At 38.7% G+C, this 16,562-nt stretch overlaps 2 protein-coding genes across 3 annotated transcripts in view; both read left to right on the plus strand.

Annotated features, from left to right (window-relative positions):
* Nucleotides 1-966: 966 nt before the first annotated feature.
* Nucleotides 967-16,562, plus strand: part of fbln2 (fibulin 2) — a 50,521-nt gene continuing 34,925 nt past the window's right edge. For both annotated transcript variants that reach the window (XM_079856807.1, XM_079856808.1), the window contains exons 1-2: nt 967-1,051; nt 3,987-5,948. In XM_079856807.1, the coding sequence (XP_079712933.1) occupies nt 4,106-5,948 (1,843 nt within the window). In that variant the 5' untranslated portion in view covers nt 967-1,051; nt 3,987-4,105. The remainder of the gene's footprint in view (nt 1,052-3,986; nt 5,949-16,562) is intronic.
* Nucleotides 16,549-16,562, plus strand: part of alpl (alkaline phosphatase, biomineralization associated) — a 343,644-nt gene continuing 343,630 nt past the window's right edge. The window contains exon 1 of the mRNA XM_079856813.1: nt 16,549-16,558. The gene's annotated coding sequence lies outside the window, so the exon portion shown is untranslated. The remainder of the gene's footprint in view (nt 16,559-16,562) is intronic.

Here is a 16,562-nt window from a genome sequence, read left to right on the forward strand (position 1 = left end):
AGGGAGCAATGCAATATTGTAATGCATTACTTTTAAAAGTAACGTTCCCCAACACTGGTTTTAAAGGCATTTTAAATGTAAATTAATCAAATTAGCAGGTGGAAGACACAAACTTGAATGACGATGTAGGCACAATGTCTTTGTTTGAATAAGGATGACCCTTGCTCCTAAGAGGTACATGTAAGGTCCTTTAAAACAGCGTCGTAGACGTCTGACAAGCTCGTCATGGTGTTGATTTCCAGAAGCCCAACGCATGCTTGGCTTTGAAGGGGGAAAACCTGAGTACAAAAGCCACAATTTAACAAGGTAAACAAAACCAACTCCTATATGTGGTTAAGAACTGAGTTTGGTTTGTTTGTTGTAAGGAATTTCACACAAGTGTTTGGGAAACCCAGCTGAGCTTTACAGACATGCTGAAGTGTGTCTTTTATCTAAGATTAGCTTGAGCTGCAGCCTGTATTTACTGTATTTAAGAGTAAAACTAAAATTGCACGTGCCTACTCTTTACTTGGACATAAAATAAAATGAAATTTTATGAATAATATTTTAAAAAAAGACAAGATTATATCATGTCAAACTTTCCCAATAATTTGATTATTTATGAAAAATAATTATGAAGGAATTTATTTTTTGTTTACATTTTCATTTGTTTTTATTTATTCACTTGCTTGTCTTTTTGCATTTTGGGAGTATAGGCTGCATCATGCAAGGTACAGTTTTACTGTGCAATCACATATACTGATGTACTAGGAGGAAAATTAAATTCTCAAGATAGCCTATACATAATATAATTGACTAATGAATTTCCAAGCTAAATACTGTGGTGTTTTCAAAATACTAGCATCTGATTGCAAACACCGGGAATTGTTCTTATGCTATAAGGTTGTACTGTATGAATGGGCTGCTTCATAAAGTCACCGTATGGAGTTCTCCAACTTTGTCCCTCCCCTTTACAAATCTCAACGCACACTAAGCTGCACTGTGTCAAAGGCAAGTTAGTTGGCTGTAACTTCTAACCTGTGGACGCACGGAACAACATGATTCCCGCAAGGTAATTTTTTTAACCTTTCTAAAAATTTTTATTTAGGAACGTCAACAAAAGAGCGCTCCTCACGTGTGGGCTATTATAATAAAATAAAATAAATCGATGCTCTGAATAATAACCAAAAACAAGTTTATGTTCCAATAGCAGGTTTGTAAAGTTAGACTATTGACAACATTGGCTGCACATTGTTTTTACCTTTTTTTTGCAAATGAAAACAGAACTCTTCTGCTTCTGGTGCTTGAGCGCGGGCTTGAGGTAGGCTATCGTATGCATATTACTGACAGCTCTTACCATATTTTACCATGGTAATCACAGATTTTGCCGAAATAGGCTACCAGATAGTGATTGTTACTAAATAAAATGATAATAGTTTAATATGGAAAGTTTTTAAAACATTCAAAATATTCCTGTCAAGTCATTTATATTATTTTGATGACAGTGTTGCGGCTATTGTTACCACTTTTTATCGAGTTTTGGCGGAAACTGTGGTTATAATAATTTTTATAAGAGGCACATGCAGTCTTCTTTGTAGTTTTAATTCAATTTAATTTGCCCCATTTCATTTTTATATGCTTAAATTGACGCTTTAATGTTTAAAGCATACTTGCCAACCTTGAGACCTCAGAATTAGGGAGATATTCAAAAAGGGGGGGGGGGGGGGGGGGGGGGGGGTCATATCACACGCACAAACGCAAAGAAAAATTTCAAATTCAATTCCTTAAGGCCTCTCCTCAGGAGGTTAGACCCTAATTTGTTTGCTACTGTAAATGAAAAGACAAGAAATAGCTAGATCTTATCAATAAACATTTATTAATTCATAGCCTAATGCAACAATTACATAAGTAAACTCTCAAAACATTATAATTATGACATTTCATTTTTACATTTTCATGTAAGTCTAAAGCTAAATAAATAGCCGTTCTTGCCTTTCATTTCAGACGTCTGCTTCTAGGGGCCGTTCACATATCGCGTCTTTTTCGCGCTCAAGGTCGTTATTTCAACTGTAGGCGCGCGGCCGCGGTGAGCACGCTCATAATGGAAGCAACGTGGTGCGCTAGTTTTTCCAGGCGGGTTTTTCCTTCTCATCTCCAGAAATATATCTAATAGTAAAGCTAATGCGAGGGCTAGAAATCAATTAATCCTTTGCTGATACTTCTTCGTCGTCATCGTGGAGAGCGCAGTTTGGTTGCATAGCAACGACAGACGCCATGGCAGCGCAAGTCTGAAACGGCTGGTGTAGCAATATTGTTGTCCGGGTGGAAATCGGGAGAAATTCGGGAGAAAGGTCGGTCCGGGAGATTTTCGGGAGGGGCTTTGAAATTCGGGAGTCTCCCGGAAAAATCGGGAGGGTTGGCATGTATGGTTTAAAGTGCATGTATAATTGAAATGAATAGCTTTTGTTTTGATTTTTTATTGATATTTAAAGGATAGTTTACCCAAAAATAAAAATTCTGTCATCATTTATTCACCCACATATTGTTCCAAACCTGACTTTCGTTTACCTGTTGAACATAGAAGTTTTGAAGACTAAAAGAGACACTGTAAAGATTCAAAGTAGTCCACACAACTGTGCAGTTTGGGTTAAATACAGACCATAATTTAAGTAGGTATTCATTCATCTTTCCATCCAATAAGCTGTTAACCACAGCATTGCAACAACAGTGAAATGACCTTGAGAACTGGATCAATCTGATTTGTAAACAAATCAGTCAGTTCGGTTTTGTGAATTGGATTGATTTAAAAAGATCAGACTCAAATCACCGATTCATGAATCAGATTCGCTAGCCTACTTCTCTAAATGCGATAAACAGCTATCAGATACCAAATTTTGCTCTTTTACTTTCATAAAGCTACCATATGCCTTCACAACACTTGGCATATAGCCTAGTGTAGTGTACAGACCACTTTAATTGGAGCTTTGCATTGAAATTGCCATCTTTTTTAAAGTCTCATTGGCACTCTTCAAGATTTCACCTTTTGTGGTCTGCATAAGAAAGAAAGTCAAACACATTTTAAAACAACCTGAGGCTGAATAAATAAGGACAGAATTAAGTTTTGGATGAACTGTCTCTTTAACGCTTCACACAGGTTGTATAATTAGCCAGACCAGTTGTTTTAAATCATGTTGGCATGTGGCAGAGACAAATGTTTTGCCCAGACTTTTAGATATTAAGGTTAATTGTGCTTTTTGGCAACAATTAAAGCAGTTACTTTCATCTGCCATGAAATCTAAACGTTCAGGGCCTCGGGACTCCAAGGGTTTTCCAAAGTAAACAGAATGTGTTTCTCAGCCGCTGAATAGAAAGCAATTCAATACAAATGGCTTGCAATGCTAGAAACAAGTCTTGTACCGCTGTAGTCTGCTGTAGTCATCGCTACTACAGAAAAACACAGCTTTGCTGAATTATTTGAAATCCCCTCTATATGTTTAACCCACAAAACACCTCATCTAAAATGGCTTTGTGTCTGCACTGAATGCCTCAAATTGAGTCCTTTTAGTTGGCTTTGCCATTTGCAAATGAGAGTTTAGTATGACTTCCTTCATTATAGACCTGCACTAACTTAAGCAAATCACAGTTGTCCCATAAATGTCAAACAAATAAGAAAAAGCGATCAAAAATAATAGAGAAATCATATGGTGTGGTGTAGCTTTTAAGACCCCATCAAATGGAATATTACAAAATCTAATGCCACTGAATACGCCATTCGTGTGGCGGCCCCATAATGGTAATGAGCTTGAATGCTGGTGCTTCATGATTAAGGGGAAATCATGAGATCAGGCTTGGACAACCCTGTGATTTTAAAATGTGGGATGGTCTTATAAGGGTGAGCTCAACTGTGAAGCCAGATGTTGGCTTTAACACACTGACTGGCTGGAAGAACTCCACAGGAAATTTTCAGAGTGCTCTCTAACTTACATCTCTCTCTCTCTTTGTTCAAGGTTTCTCTGACAGCTTACAGTTCACAAGAGGAGAGCTGACTGTTTGGGCTCTGGAGAGATTGGAGTGTACTGGACTGGAGACATTTATCAGCTGTTGACACACCAGGTACAAAGTCAAAATGGCCCATGGCCTCTTGAACTTGGTGTTTTTATTGAGTATAAGCGGCGGCCTTTGTCAAAGGGATTGCACTGGTGTGGATTGCCCTGAATTGCACAACTGCATCGAAGAAGTCTTGGACACTGGAGCATGTTGCGCTACCTGCATGCAAACGGGCTGCATGTGCGAGGGGTACCAGTATTATGACTGCATCAGCGCTGGCTTCAGAAACGGCAAGGTTAAAGAAGGTGAGTCGTACTTTGTGGACTTTGGGAGTACTGAATGCTCCTGTCCGCAAGGAGGTGGACGGATCAGCTGCCATTTTATTCCATGCCCTGAGATTCCGGCTAACTGCATAGAATTGTTGGAACCGGCAGACGGGTGCATTCAGTGTGAACGAGTTGGATGCATTCACTTGGAGCAGAAGTATGAAGCTGGGCACACATTCCAGATTGACCCTTGCCAAGTATGCCACTGCCCGAAAGAAGGTGGGAACCTAATGTGCTATCCGATTCCAAACTGTGACCCGAGGCGTGCTTCAAATCCCGTGCTAACCACAACAACTGAGGAAAGCACACCAGAGAGACACTACAGAGACCCTATACAACACATTTTAAACCATCAAGGATCTAGAGGTCCCTTTAACAAACACATTCCCTTGCACAGTGATAGCAATCGTCCTTTTAAGCTGCGTATGAGACACGCAGACGAGAAGGAGGAGGATGAAGAAGACTATGATTATCCACCGACTGATTCCTTAGCTTCATCTCTGCGTGATTTTGAAGCTCCTACGGAGTCATCCATCATCTCGGTATCTCGTTCAGATAATTTTACCCCCCGCCAGGGTGTGCAAAGGGGAGCCAAGCAAGAGCTGAGAGAGATGTTTGGTATTCACAAGTCGACAACAGATAGGCCGCAGTTTCCTTTCTATAAGGACAGTACAGATAGAATGAGAGTCAGTTTTCATAATGACAAACCAAAAAATGAGCTATTCAGCCCTCTGAAATATAAAACAGACCGGGAACAATTCATCCTTCCTGTGGAAACTACAAACAGAGTGGGATTCTCCACTCACAAAGATACCACAGAGATCCAGAGCTTTAGTCTTTATAAAGACAACACCAATCAAGAGGACCTAACAGATGATGAACAGCTTGAATTTCCTGTAGAAACTACTGTTGGGGATACATATACCTCACAGGAGGACACCACATACAGCAAGATGGTCACTGACTCTCCGTTGACTATTGAGCAAACTACATCTCCGCTTTGGGAAACCGCAACTTCATTGCAGATGGCTTGGGACGGCGTATCAGATAGTCAAATTCATTCACTTCTCCCCAATTACGTGGAAACAGATGGCTCCAAACATGATGAAACTATCACAAGAGAGTCTAGTAAGGAAAAAGCAGCTGTAATGAATGAAACTACTAGCCTTGATGGCATTCAATCAGCTGTTGGTAATCAGAATGAACATTTCCTGAGCAGTCCAGGTCCCGTTAAGCAAAGTGTGACCACCTCTACCAAAACTATACCAGAACATGGAAAATCAGAAGCAGAACTTAAAGAAGAACATGAAAGGCTTTCGGTGGATCCCAGAGAACCTTCTGTGGACCACAAACAACATCGTGATGAACGCATAAAACCCCTTGAGCACCAAAACCCAAGAGCAGAACATGTGCAAACTTTGGGAGAGCACAACACAGAGCTTGAGAGGAAACATCAGTGGCAGTTGTTCTCTCCAGTTAAGTTCAGTCCAACCAGCCCACCTTCAAACAAACAGTCCCACAGTCTGTTTAACTACAGAGAGGAGGAGGAGGAAGAGGCCGACAACACCCTCGGAACTCATTCTGGGATGGAAGAAGGTGAGTTAACAAGCAACTGCTTGTCATTTATTCAGTGTTTCAAGTGCTGAACTGTTATGCTGAAGAGTTTTAGTGCATAATTAATGCTAATGTGATTTATAATTGACATTCACCTGGTACCATAAACTCTCATTCTGAGTGCTTGGCAACTTGCCATAGACAATCACAGCTGTGTAAAGATGACGGTAATACATTACCGGGGAATACACCGGGCCTTGCACCCCGCGGTACGACAAGACAAAACAAACAGGCCTCTCGAGAGATGTCTACGGTGACTTGTTTTCACAGATTACATGGCAGGTTACCAATTAAAGTATTTCTGGTATCACACAGCGCTTAGGAAAACTGTTTGCTGTCATGTTTGATTTCGACATGTAAATGGTAAGGACTCTCACTAGTCCTAGGAATTGTGAGCTGGAGCATAAATATTCAACTCAGGGGGGCCGTCTGGATCGCAAAGTAAAACACTGCACCCGCTGGGAACATCCTCCTCGCTCAGTCATCATATTCACTCACACACCACCTAACACCTTTGTGTCGTTTAGCACGCTCCAAGCTTCAATTAGTGAAAAACATTGCTAGCTATAAACACACCATTGACTGGAAAATGGCTTGTGACTTTGAACCAAAAGGTGTTTATAGGTTTTGTCTGCATAATTCATCTTGACTTGTACTAGAACTGAAATATTTAATTGGGCTTTTGAATGGGGCACCAACGTAACTCAATACGTTCCCAGTGCCTACTAAATATCTCGTGACGAAATCACTGACTTCTGATATTTTATAAGTTCAGATGGCGAGGTTAGACTGTAATAGTCAACAGATTGAAATAAACTCAACAGTAAAACATCTGGAAACATTACAGAAATGTCATGAAAATAATGTCAGAATGCAAAGAATCTTAATAACGGGCTTTATTTTCTTTAGGTAAAATTATTTATTTTATTTGATTGTGGAGTGAAATATGACCTAGACATGTTTTAATGAGATTCATCACTCATATTAAGGTTTCAGTTTTGTTCCAGAGGTTTAAAGAAATGACAGATCGTTCTTTTGCCAAATGTAAAACTGTTGTTTGCATAACATTGATAGATGTAACCTTTTGAATAGCATAGAATAACTCAATCCGTTATCATTTCTCATTGTTTAGTTTTGATTTGTCTTGTCTAGCTTTCATTGTTTAGGCACGGTCAGTATACAACTTAAGATTAGTGAACCGCTATTTTTGTTTTGCTATTTTTGACCAAGACAAGACAAGATACCCTAAAACAGTGCTGGTAAAGCTTACCCTCTCAGTCAAGTGGATTCCCTGAAAATAGTAAAGAGTTAAATCTCAGGCTGGAAGGGTCAGCTCAGATCATTGTGACAGAATACTTCAACCAAAAGGCAACATTGCACAATTAGTTAGATAAGGAGAGGAATTAGTTATCTTGCAGGATGCCAGTTGGCCATTGCTCAAAATAAGCAGCTCTCACCGGATAGAAACACTTGGAGCTCTCAACAGTTTGCATCTCTGCATTGCATGAGTATGATAATCAGGGAAAGTGGAGGCATACTGTACTGATAATATGTTTGGCAGGAAAGCAGTTTATCGTTTTGCACATACCGGCATTACCAACATGTGCATTGAATTAAAAGTCAAAGGTAGCAGCCTAGGCTGTTTGTGTTGCATGATTCATCTCACCCACCGATCATGAATGTCTGTAATGGAGATTTGCAATGTCCTATGGGAAACTTGTTATTTGGAATCAAATGAGGACATGTTTTTTGTGACCAAAAAAAAAGATGGAAAAAAACAGATTTAGTCCCATAAAGCCTTGGCAAAATCCAGGGTATGGCTATATAGGAGTTTTTAAAGGATGGGGTAGTTAAACTCATAGGGCCCTATCTTGCACCCAGTGCAATTGACTTTGTACACCGACGCATGTATCATTCCTATTTTGCACCCAACGCACAGCGGACTTTTCCCTCAACAGACGCATGTCGGTAAATTAGGGAATGAACTTGCGCTCCCGGGGGGGGCGGTTCAGCGAAAAGAGGAGGCGTGTTCCGGCGCAAACGTTCCCTGGTGCTATTTTGCAGTTCCAGAAAACAATTCCTTCACAGACCAGGAAAAACCTAGTCTAAAGTCAGTGGCGCGTTATTCAGATGCTATTTTAAGGGCACATGCTTGGCCATAATGTAGCATGTGCACAACGCGCATACACTTAGCTTATCTCATCTACACAGATGCAGCAGTTGACATTTTTGCAAACCATACATAATTACAAGGAAAAAATATTCCACACGAGGGAAATCATTGTGGTGTCCATGAAGATGTGAAGAAATAGGCACAAATCTAGCTTACACATTTACCCAAATTATTATACGCCTGTTTAACCGAAGCTTATTTGGGTGGGTTTCTCCCATCCCCATACAATGTCACTTCTCTGTCTTTTACAGCCTTGACAAGAACGTCGGTCTCCTCTGCTGTGAATGGCTCCTGGCGTGCGCCTGGCAAATCCGCCGTTATAATAGCAATCCGCCATGGAACAAACGTGCCTGCTTTTAAAGGAAGTGTGAGGTGTCGCTCTGATTGGTTTACTTCAGGTTACGCCCAAACCACACTTATGAGTAACGTAGCTACTTCAGACCAACCCATTTTAGATTTGCGTCAGGCACAAGAGTCATTTATCCCACCGGTATAATAGCAACAGCACCCGAGATCCGCCCACAAAGTTACTAGCGTTTCGCGTTTGATACTTGCGTTTCAGATCGTTAAAATAGGGCCCTCGGACCGTCTGTCGTGCAGTTTTATTGATCAGTTTCTCCTTGAACCAAGGAAGTTATTAAAGGTATGTGATGTAATTCCAGCTATAAAATGTGAACCATTTTTATTTTGAAAGTTCTCCAAGTGCTCTACGATTGAGCTCCATTATAAGCATAATATGTTTATTATGTGAATACACCATTTTAAATAGACTATTAGCAGTTAAAATGGAGGAAATCAGGAATATGCGTCAAAATCAACCTACATTGGTCTCCTATTTGCTTGGGATGAAAAGGTGCTTGTGCTAATATGTATGTAGCCTATGTGCATGTGGTGTCTTGCTTTAGTGGGAACCTTAGCACTTTGTTGATATCCTCTTTTACGTCTGAATGTTTACTGCCAGCAGTAATGCAGCGATTTGTGATCCCGTCTTCCCCTATTTCAAATGCATCTAGGTTCTGTTCGCATTTAAGAATTAAAGAGACTCAGAGCCATACAGAGATAATGATATAGACAGGGCTCTGAAGATTTATTTTTTTCCCTTAAGGCTAACACTTAATGCAGGAAATCGGGTCTAAATTTAAGTTTGTATTCAGATTTGTTAGTTCATGTAACTGACTCTCATAAGGAAATGTCACTTTAGTGCCTTTTATCCTGCTCCACCAAAATTTCACTCATGTTCTGCATTTAAAACATCACTATGATACCATATTGAGCTTGTTTAGGAGGAATTGATTACTTTAACATAATTTTCAATGAGAATAACATCTTGAATTCAAAACTATTTTTTAATAAATAAATATTAATAATATGTGTAGCCTCAAAATCCTATCTTTGAGTCTCACCTCTAACTTTTCATCAGTTTATGCCTGAAGGAATCTGGTTTATGATTTGATGAGTTCCATACTTATTTGGTCTTTTAAAGTGTCTAATAAAGTCAAGATGAATTTCTTTGCCGTGAGATTTATAAATATAATGCACATGCACAAACTGCTAATGTGGTGTGATGCCTCAAATGCCCATATGGCAACACAATGTAACTCATCACCACTAATAATGTATTACTTTAGAATTCAAAGTCCTGTTATTGGATTTTATCAAATCAGGCCAGTTTAATCTAAAAAGATGGATACTTCATTTTAATCATGTTGGCTGCTTTTTCCAAGAGTTGATGCCAGAAAGATTTTGTGGAGATACAGAGTATGTGTGAGACGTCAGTAGATTTGTTAAATTCTGAGATGAATTGCCTCTGTGTCCAAAACATATGGTATCAAACAAACAGATCATTGTGGCTAATGTATGCTCTCAGCATACTTGAAAATATGAGTTTGTGCTATGATAAATCCTCATGCATAGTGGATATGGTGTTAAAATGCACATTCATTTGAATCTTGCCTGTCAGCCTCAAAGTCTGTATTCTGCCCAATGAAAACTGCTGATGATTGACTTTTACACTCATCCATGAATAAGATATCTACTGTTTGTTTTTTCTGTCCATAATACATTAAGATTCAGAATCTTCATAATATAATAGATATTTCAGCAATTTTGTGTTTTGCGGCCAAAGTTTTTGAGTACAAGAATGTGCACAAAGCAACATAAGCAAATTACATTTCATTCATGATTTGAGGATCATGTGACACTGAAGGCTGGAGTTTGCCAAAAAAGCCATAAAAGTAAATTACATTTTAAAAATCTATTAATATAGGAAATATTAAATTGTAATAATATGGCACAATATTACTGTTTTTACTATATTTTTGACTGTGGCTACAATAAATGCAGCCTTGGTGAGCATAAAAGACTTTTGAAGTATATTGACCCCAAACTTTTGCTTTCCGTTGGGAAAGCATATCTTCCTTATATTTTAACATCTGCAGTAGGTAACAATGCTCCTACCATGTTGCTGAATACTGAGCCTTAATATTTAATTTATATGTTGAATGGGTGGTCTGGTCATATGCTAATGTAGTGACATCATAACTGTGACACCTTATGAATTACCCATGTTTGCAGCTTAGTTTCCATGGAAAAACCATAGAAATTCATGTTTTTACCAGCACAACTATGCTGTATGATGCATATCCATAGCTGAGGTAAACAGTATGTCCACAGACAATCATGTGTCTGTGATCAATCATATTACATCAGAGAAACACACAAGGCCGTATACAGGCAGTGTTGTCTGTCCAAAAGGCTCTGATGGAGGAGAGCTTGGAGATTAAATGTCCAACAGAGACTCCAACAGCATCATTTGAAACACCAGCACAGCCCAAAATCACGCAAAAGAAATCACTGCGAGAGTCTGGATGTCAGTCACAGGTTTAGTGTGATCACACTTTCTCGTTTGTGATAAATATTACAGTAGTGTCAGAGTCTGTTGTGGAGTAGGTTTCTCTCTCTCTGGGTTTTTTTTTTTTATGTGAAAGATTTAACTGAATATGAGCTTGCTTCTTGATTCTTGTATTTTTTGTTCATGTTGGATAGGACTGGGACCAGATTGGCATGCGTGTTACAGCTGAAAGAGCTGAATTATACAATTTGATCAAGGGTGTGTCCCGTCCCATGACTAAGTCTGTGTTCTTGACAGTGTATCAGTACATAAGAAAGAGTTGGGACATATGGATTTGAATTTGCACTTCCTGGATCTGTTTTGTGCGTTCACATGTTACAATGTATTTTACTAGACTTCTGGGAGAATACACTGTTAAAAACATTAAAAACGTAGAAATTTAAAGGCATCATGACAGGCAACGTTTGCTTTCTTTTGTTTAAAAGGGTTCATCACTGTTTTTTAAGCTGATAGTTGTTAGTTTACGTCACAGCACTTGTATTGCTAGTCGAAGTCAAGTGGTTTTAGTGGGAGGGACATTCTAGAGAGCATTTGTTTGGGAAAGAAAATGTATTTGACAGGATGCAGAGCGAGTCATCAATATTGTTGGCATATTTTGACAGAAGAGAAAGATTGTCAATTTCACAAGTTTGGGGTTGGTAAAATTTGTCAATGTTTTTGAAACAAGACTTTTGGCTGCATTTATTTGTTCAAAAATACAGTAAAAACTGTAATATTGTGAAATGTTTAAATAAACTTTTCTATTTTTATATATTTTAATTTAAAATGTAATATTTTCCTGTGATGGCAAATCTGAATTTTCAGCATCATTACTCCAGTCTTCAGTGTCACATGATCCTTCAGAAATTCTAATATGATGATTTGGTGCTCAAGAAGCATTTCTTATTATTATCAATGTTGAAAACAGTTGTGCTACTTAAATTAACAATGAAATCAAAATTGAAGTCACTATGTGAATGTGCCATTCTCATATGGGGATAGGGAACAATTCAGACAGTGTAAATACGGTATGCTTATCATTTGGTGTGAATGAAGACTGGTTTCATGTAAGTGTCACTGGAACCGCCGCAGCACACACACAGTCCGGTCCAGAGACACAATAGCACAGAGCGGATCATGCACGAGTCATTGCATCAGACTCATTGCAATTCTGCACAGAATGCTATATTTTAAAGCGATATGGTGGAGATTAGGAGGAGAAACGGTTAGAGATTAGGAGGAAACTGCGGCTTTACCGCATTCAACGGCTCTGGCTGAGCTGTAAACTAAACGCTATTGGCTTTTTTTTTTTAAAAGGGGAGGGGCTGTTCGATATGTCTTCCTGTTTCAGTGGAAAATACGTTAACGTTAATTACGTTGAATAATGCTGCGCATTTCAAGGCACTTCAGTGGGCCTTTAATATTTTTGTGGAAACTGTGATGCCCTTTTTTCAGGAATCTTTGATGAACGGAGTTCAAAAGAACGGCATCTATTTGAAATAGAAATCTTTTGTAGCGTTATAAATGTCTTGACTTTCACTTTTGATCAATTTCATGCATCCCTGCTGAATAAAAGTATTAATTTAGTTTTAATAAAACTTACTTTTGAATGATTTTGTATATCTGCTAAAAGTTAATTTTGTCAAGTACACAATTGCATATAGCCTCAATGCTACCAGACATGAACTAAAAGCCACAAAACTCAATTTTAAGCCATTGGAAAACTGTCTGGCATGCAGGAATCAGCCAATGACATTACAGCACATAGATTTTATCACACCAGAAAATTACAAGCTGCATAGTCTTTGTAATTGGCATGGATTTTCTATATCAGTATGGTATGAAATGAAGAAAACCGAAAGTTCAGGCCCTTTTGAGTTAGGAGAAATATGAGATGCCCTATTAAACTCTGTCCTTATGCCTAGCGTGACAGGATGATTTGAAGTCACCGTGAGAATACATCATTTCACAGAACGGTTGAAAAGGTCCAGTTATTGCCTCTTGGAGCCAAGCGACTGGGTGCTGCTCTCAGCAGAAGTGATTTCTCAATTCCCATAGGCCCACAATGCTGCAGAAAAAACTGCAATTACCAAGGACCTTCTCGTTTCAAATCCACGCTCATGCACCAGCATAAGAAAACTGACCAATCGTGTTCTTCTGCTCATATAGCCCTTACTATAGGAAATATGAGTAGGCCTATGCGTTTGGGCTTTTGCCAATGTGTCTGTTTTACTGTCCTTGAGAAATTGCCTTGTATTCACACTGCACCTCTGGTTCTTTTAGTTCCCCCTGAAATATGTGAGTTGGAGCAGTAATTCTCTATTCTGAGCTGTCAGACAGTGTAGAAAAGCTACCATGACTCTTTCTGAAAGAAAAATATTCAACAAAGTCTCTGAAGCAGGGCATTTAAAATACGAACCCCATATGAGATTTTGGGGAGGAGGGGCAGTCACATTTTTCTGATGTCAATTTCACGCACATTCACACCAAAGTTTGACTTGTTGGTCAGTGCCGCAAAATAATAACAAAAAATACCCCGCTTTATTGAAGTTTTTTTGGCTTATCTGGGAATGCAGTTGGACAACCAGGAATGCTTGGGGCTTTCCTTCTTTTGTTTGTTTCTTTTTTCTTTTTTTCTTTTATTTGTTCTATTTCACCTTATGCCTGTTGTGCATATTGCTCGTAAAAAAACAGTGCATCATGCGTATTCAATGTAAAAAAATTATATTTCAAAGTTTCAAATGAAGATCATTTTTACAAGAAAAACAGTTTTTCTTAGTTTCTTTGTAATTTTTGGTAAAAATGTAGGGCCCATTTACACAACACACCGTTTTCAACTTAAAATGGAAAACTTTTTTCCATTTTTGGCATTCATTTACACAACAACATTGTGGGCCATATTGGGGGCCTATTAACGCAAACTTTTCAAAACAGGTTTCGATGTGCAAGTTTTTGAAAACGATACTGTTATCGTCTCCTAGCCTGGCAAGCCAGACCTACATCAAGATGTTAGGTCTGGCAACTCACCATAGACACGGCTCAATCCGAGGGGCGGGATAAACGGCTGTCTTTCAAATTCCCTCTGCACACAATAGGATATCGCTTCAACCAACCAGAGCGTTTTCCCAACAGCGGAGCTAACGCAGACATCCCAAGTCTCCCGGAAGTTCCGGGAGTCTCCCGCATATTGATAGCGGCTCCCTGATGCCCGCAAATCAGTTAAAATCTCCCGGAAGCAAGAGTAGTTTTGCCGGCCAGATTCAAAATTTGAATTTTACGGCAGAGAGAGGGAGCGAGAGACCTTGCGTGTGTGCCTCGGGATTTTATCTCTACTTTCGAACCGAATTAATCAGAACCCCCCCCCCCCCAGTTGGAGATTTCTCGAACCGAACTAATCAGAACCGAATTCCCCCGCCCGCCCGCGTTGGAGATTTCTCGAACCGAACTAATCAGAACCGAATTCCCCCCCCCCCTCCCCCCCATTGGAGATTTCTCGAACCGAACTAATCAGAACCGAATCCCCCCCCCGTTGGAGATTTCTTGACTCCGGGAAATGACTTTGTGCAGGTTGGGATGTCTGGCTTACGTTAGTTGATAGATTCAAATTTTGAATCTGGCCGGCAAAACTACGAACACATCTTCCTTTTTTAAGAATGACTTAAGTGCCGTTCTTTGCTCTTTTCTCAAAGAAAAAGTCCTCCAGAGTCGCGGCCAAAGCCGATTTGAAAGACTGTTCGCCAGCAGCAGCAGCCATTCTTTGTTTTCAAGTAGCAGGGAACTGTCGCAACTCTGTCGTCATTATGTTAAGCCCGCCCCACCTACTCTATACACGATGTGACTGGCCTGACCCAATTTAGGTTTTTACAGCTCCGAAAGTCAATTGAGAGTTGCTAGACTACCCTGGCTGCAAAATACATTTTGCTGTCGCTAGGGTGCGTCTAGATTTCTAGGCTAATCGTCTCCATGCAAACTACAAAAACGCAAATTTGTGAAAACGGTGACATCATGCACATGCACTTTACAAAGTGACATCGCCAACTACTGGCCTGGCATGAGTAATACATCGTTTTTAGTTGTTTTCACGGATCCGTGTGAACGGGGATCATTTTAACAATTTTGTCGTCTGTACTCGAAAAGCGGAAAGGTTTTTAGTACATTGTTTTTTAGTGTACTGTATTAGTGAGTGAAAGGTCTGTTTTGGAAAATCACTCATCAGCTGCTTTAAATGCCATAAGAATTCAACGTAGGGAGTTGATTGTATTCTGAAGAGCAATTAAGATGGGGATCTCTCTCAACAATGTGGAACAATGGCGCTCTTAGCAAGGACTTATCTTCCACAATCAACAAACTAACAAAGGGTTTATAAGAGTTTAGGCAAAAGTGGTTGACATTATGGCCTCAACATCTCAAAATAATGATGGAGTATAAGCATGTTAAGAGTAGCTCATACAAGTCTCTCATTAAAAATACTAAGAGTCTGGCTAACTTTAGTTTTTAGATCTCCCCTTACTCAACTAGAAGTGCAGTTGTTGACTCAATAAGAAACAACATCTTATTATTTATAATGTGTGTCACTAGTTCTTTACAAGTAGCTAGTCTGCCCTAGAAAATCAGAACAGTATCCAACACTACACTCAAAAAGGGAATTTCCAAAAGAGGGTTTTCACAGTGATGCCATAGAAGAACCATTTTTGGTTCCCCAAATAACCTTTCAGTCAACAGATTCTAAAATAACCATTTGTTTGTTACTGTAAAGACCATTTTAATAATCTGAAGTCTTTTTCCTCTAAAAACAACAACTTTATTTGAGTGTAGACCAGAGAAGTCCTTTTTTTTTCTGTTAAAATTTTCTTTAAATTTGAGGATATTTGAGCTGTGTCTGTCTGTCACCGTACAAATCAATAGTCTATGAGAACTAATTTTGTTTTGTTTTTTGTTTGTTTTTTTCACGAAAGTTACTGACACATTGCAATGGTAGTGCAGATTTTTTGGGGGAGGTTTCATAGTTCTGAAATTATTTAGGCTGGTGATTTGTCCAGATCCAATCATTTTATAGGATGTTACATCTGTGACGGGTGCATCCCTGTGGCAGACAGTAATCGTTCCCAGGAAATGAAGAGATTATTGGTTAAAGATTCTGATTATGACAGTAATGTAAATCCATCTGCAGAGTCATACCAATGGTGTTGATGAGTTTGTCTGCTGTTATTATGAAACTAATTTTGGCTGCTACTTTCTATTAGTATGTGCTTACATTTTTTAAATGTATATTACATATTAAAGTTTATTTATATTTTAAATAATATCTATTATATTTTTTATTAAATAAAAATTACAATTACATATATAAGTTATAATAACATTTATAAAATTGTTATTAATATAAATAATTATTATATAAAATTGATTTATTTTATGATATAATTATTTTATTATATTTTAAAATATGTAATGACTTTTTTATACTATGTTATTATATATTTAAATAATTTTTTATCTTACTTTGAAGGGGGACCCTTCAGGGATTTTTTAA

Source organism: Squalius cephalus, assembly GCF_949319135.1.
Source record: "Squalius cephalus genome assembly, chromosome: 22".
NCBI lineage: Eukaryota > Metazoa > Chordata > Actinopteri > Cypriniformes > Leuciscidae > Squalius > Squalius cephalus.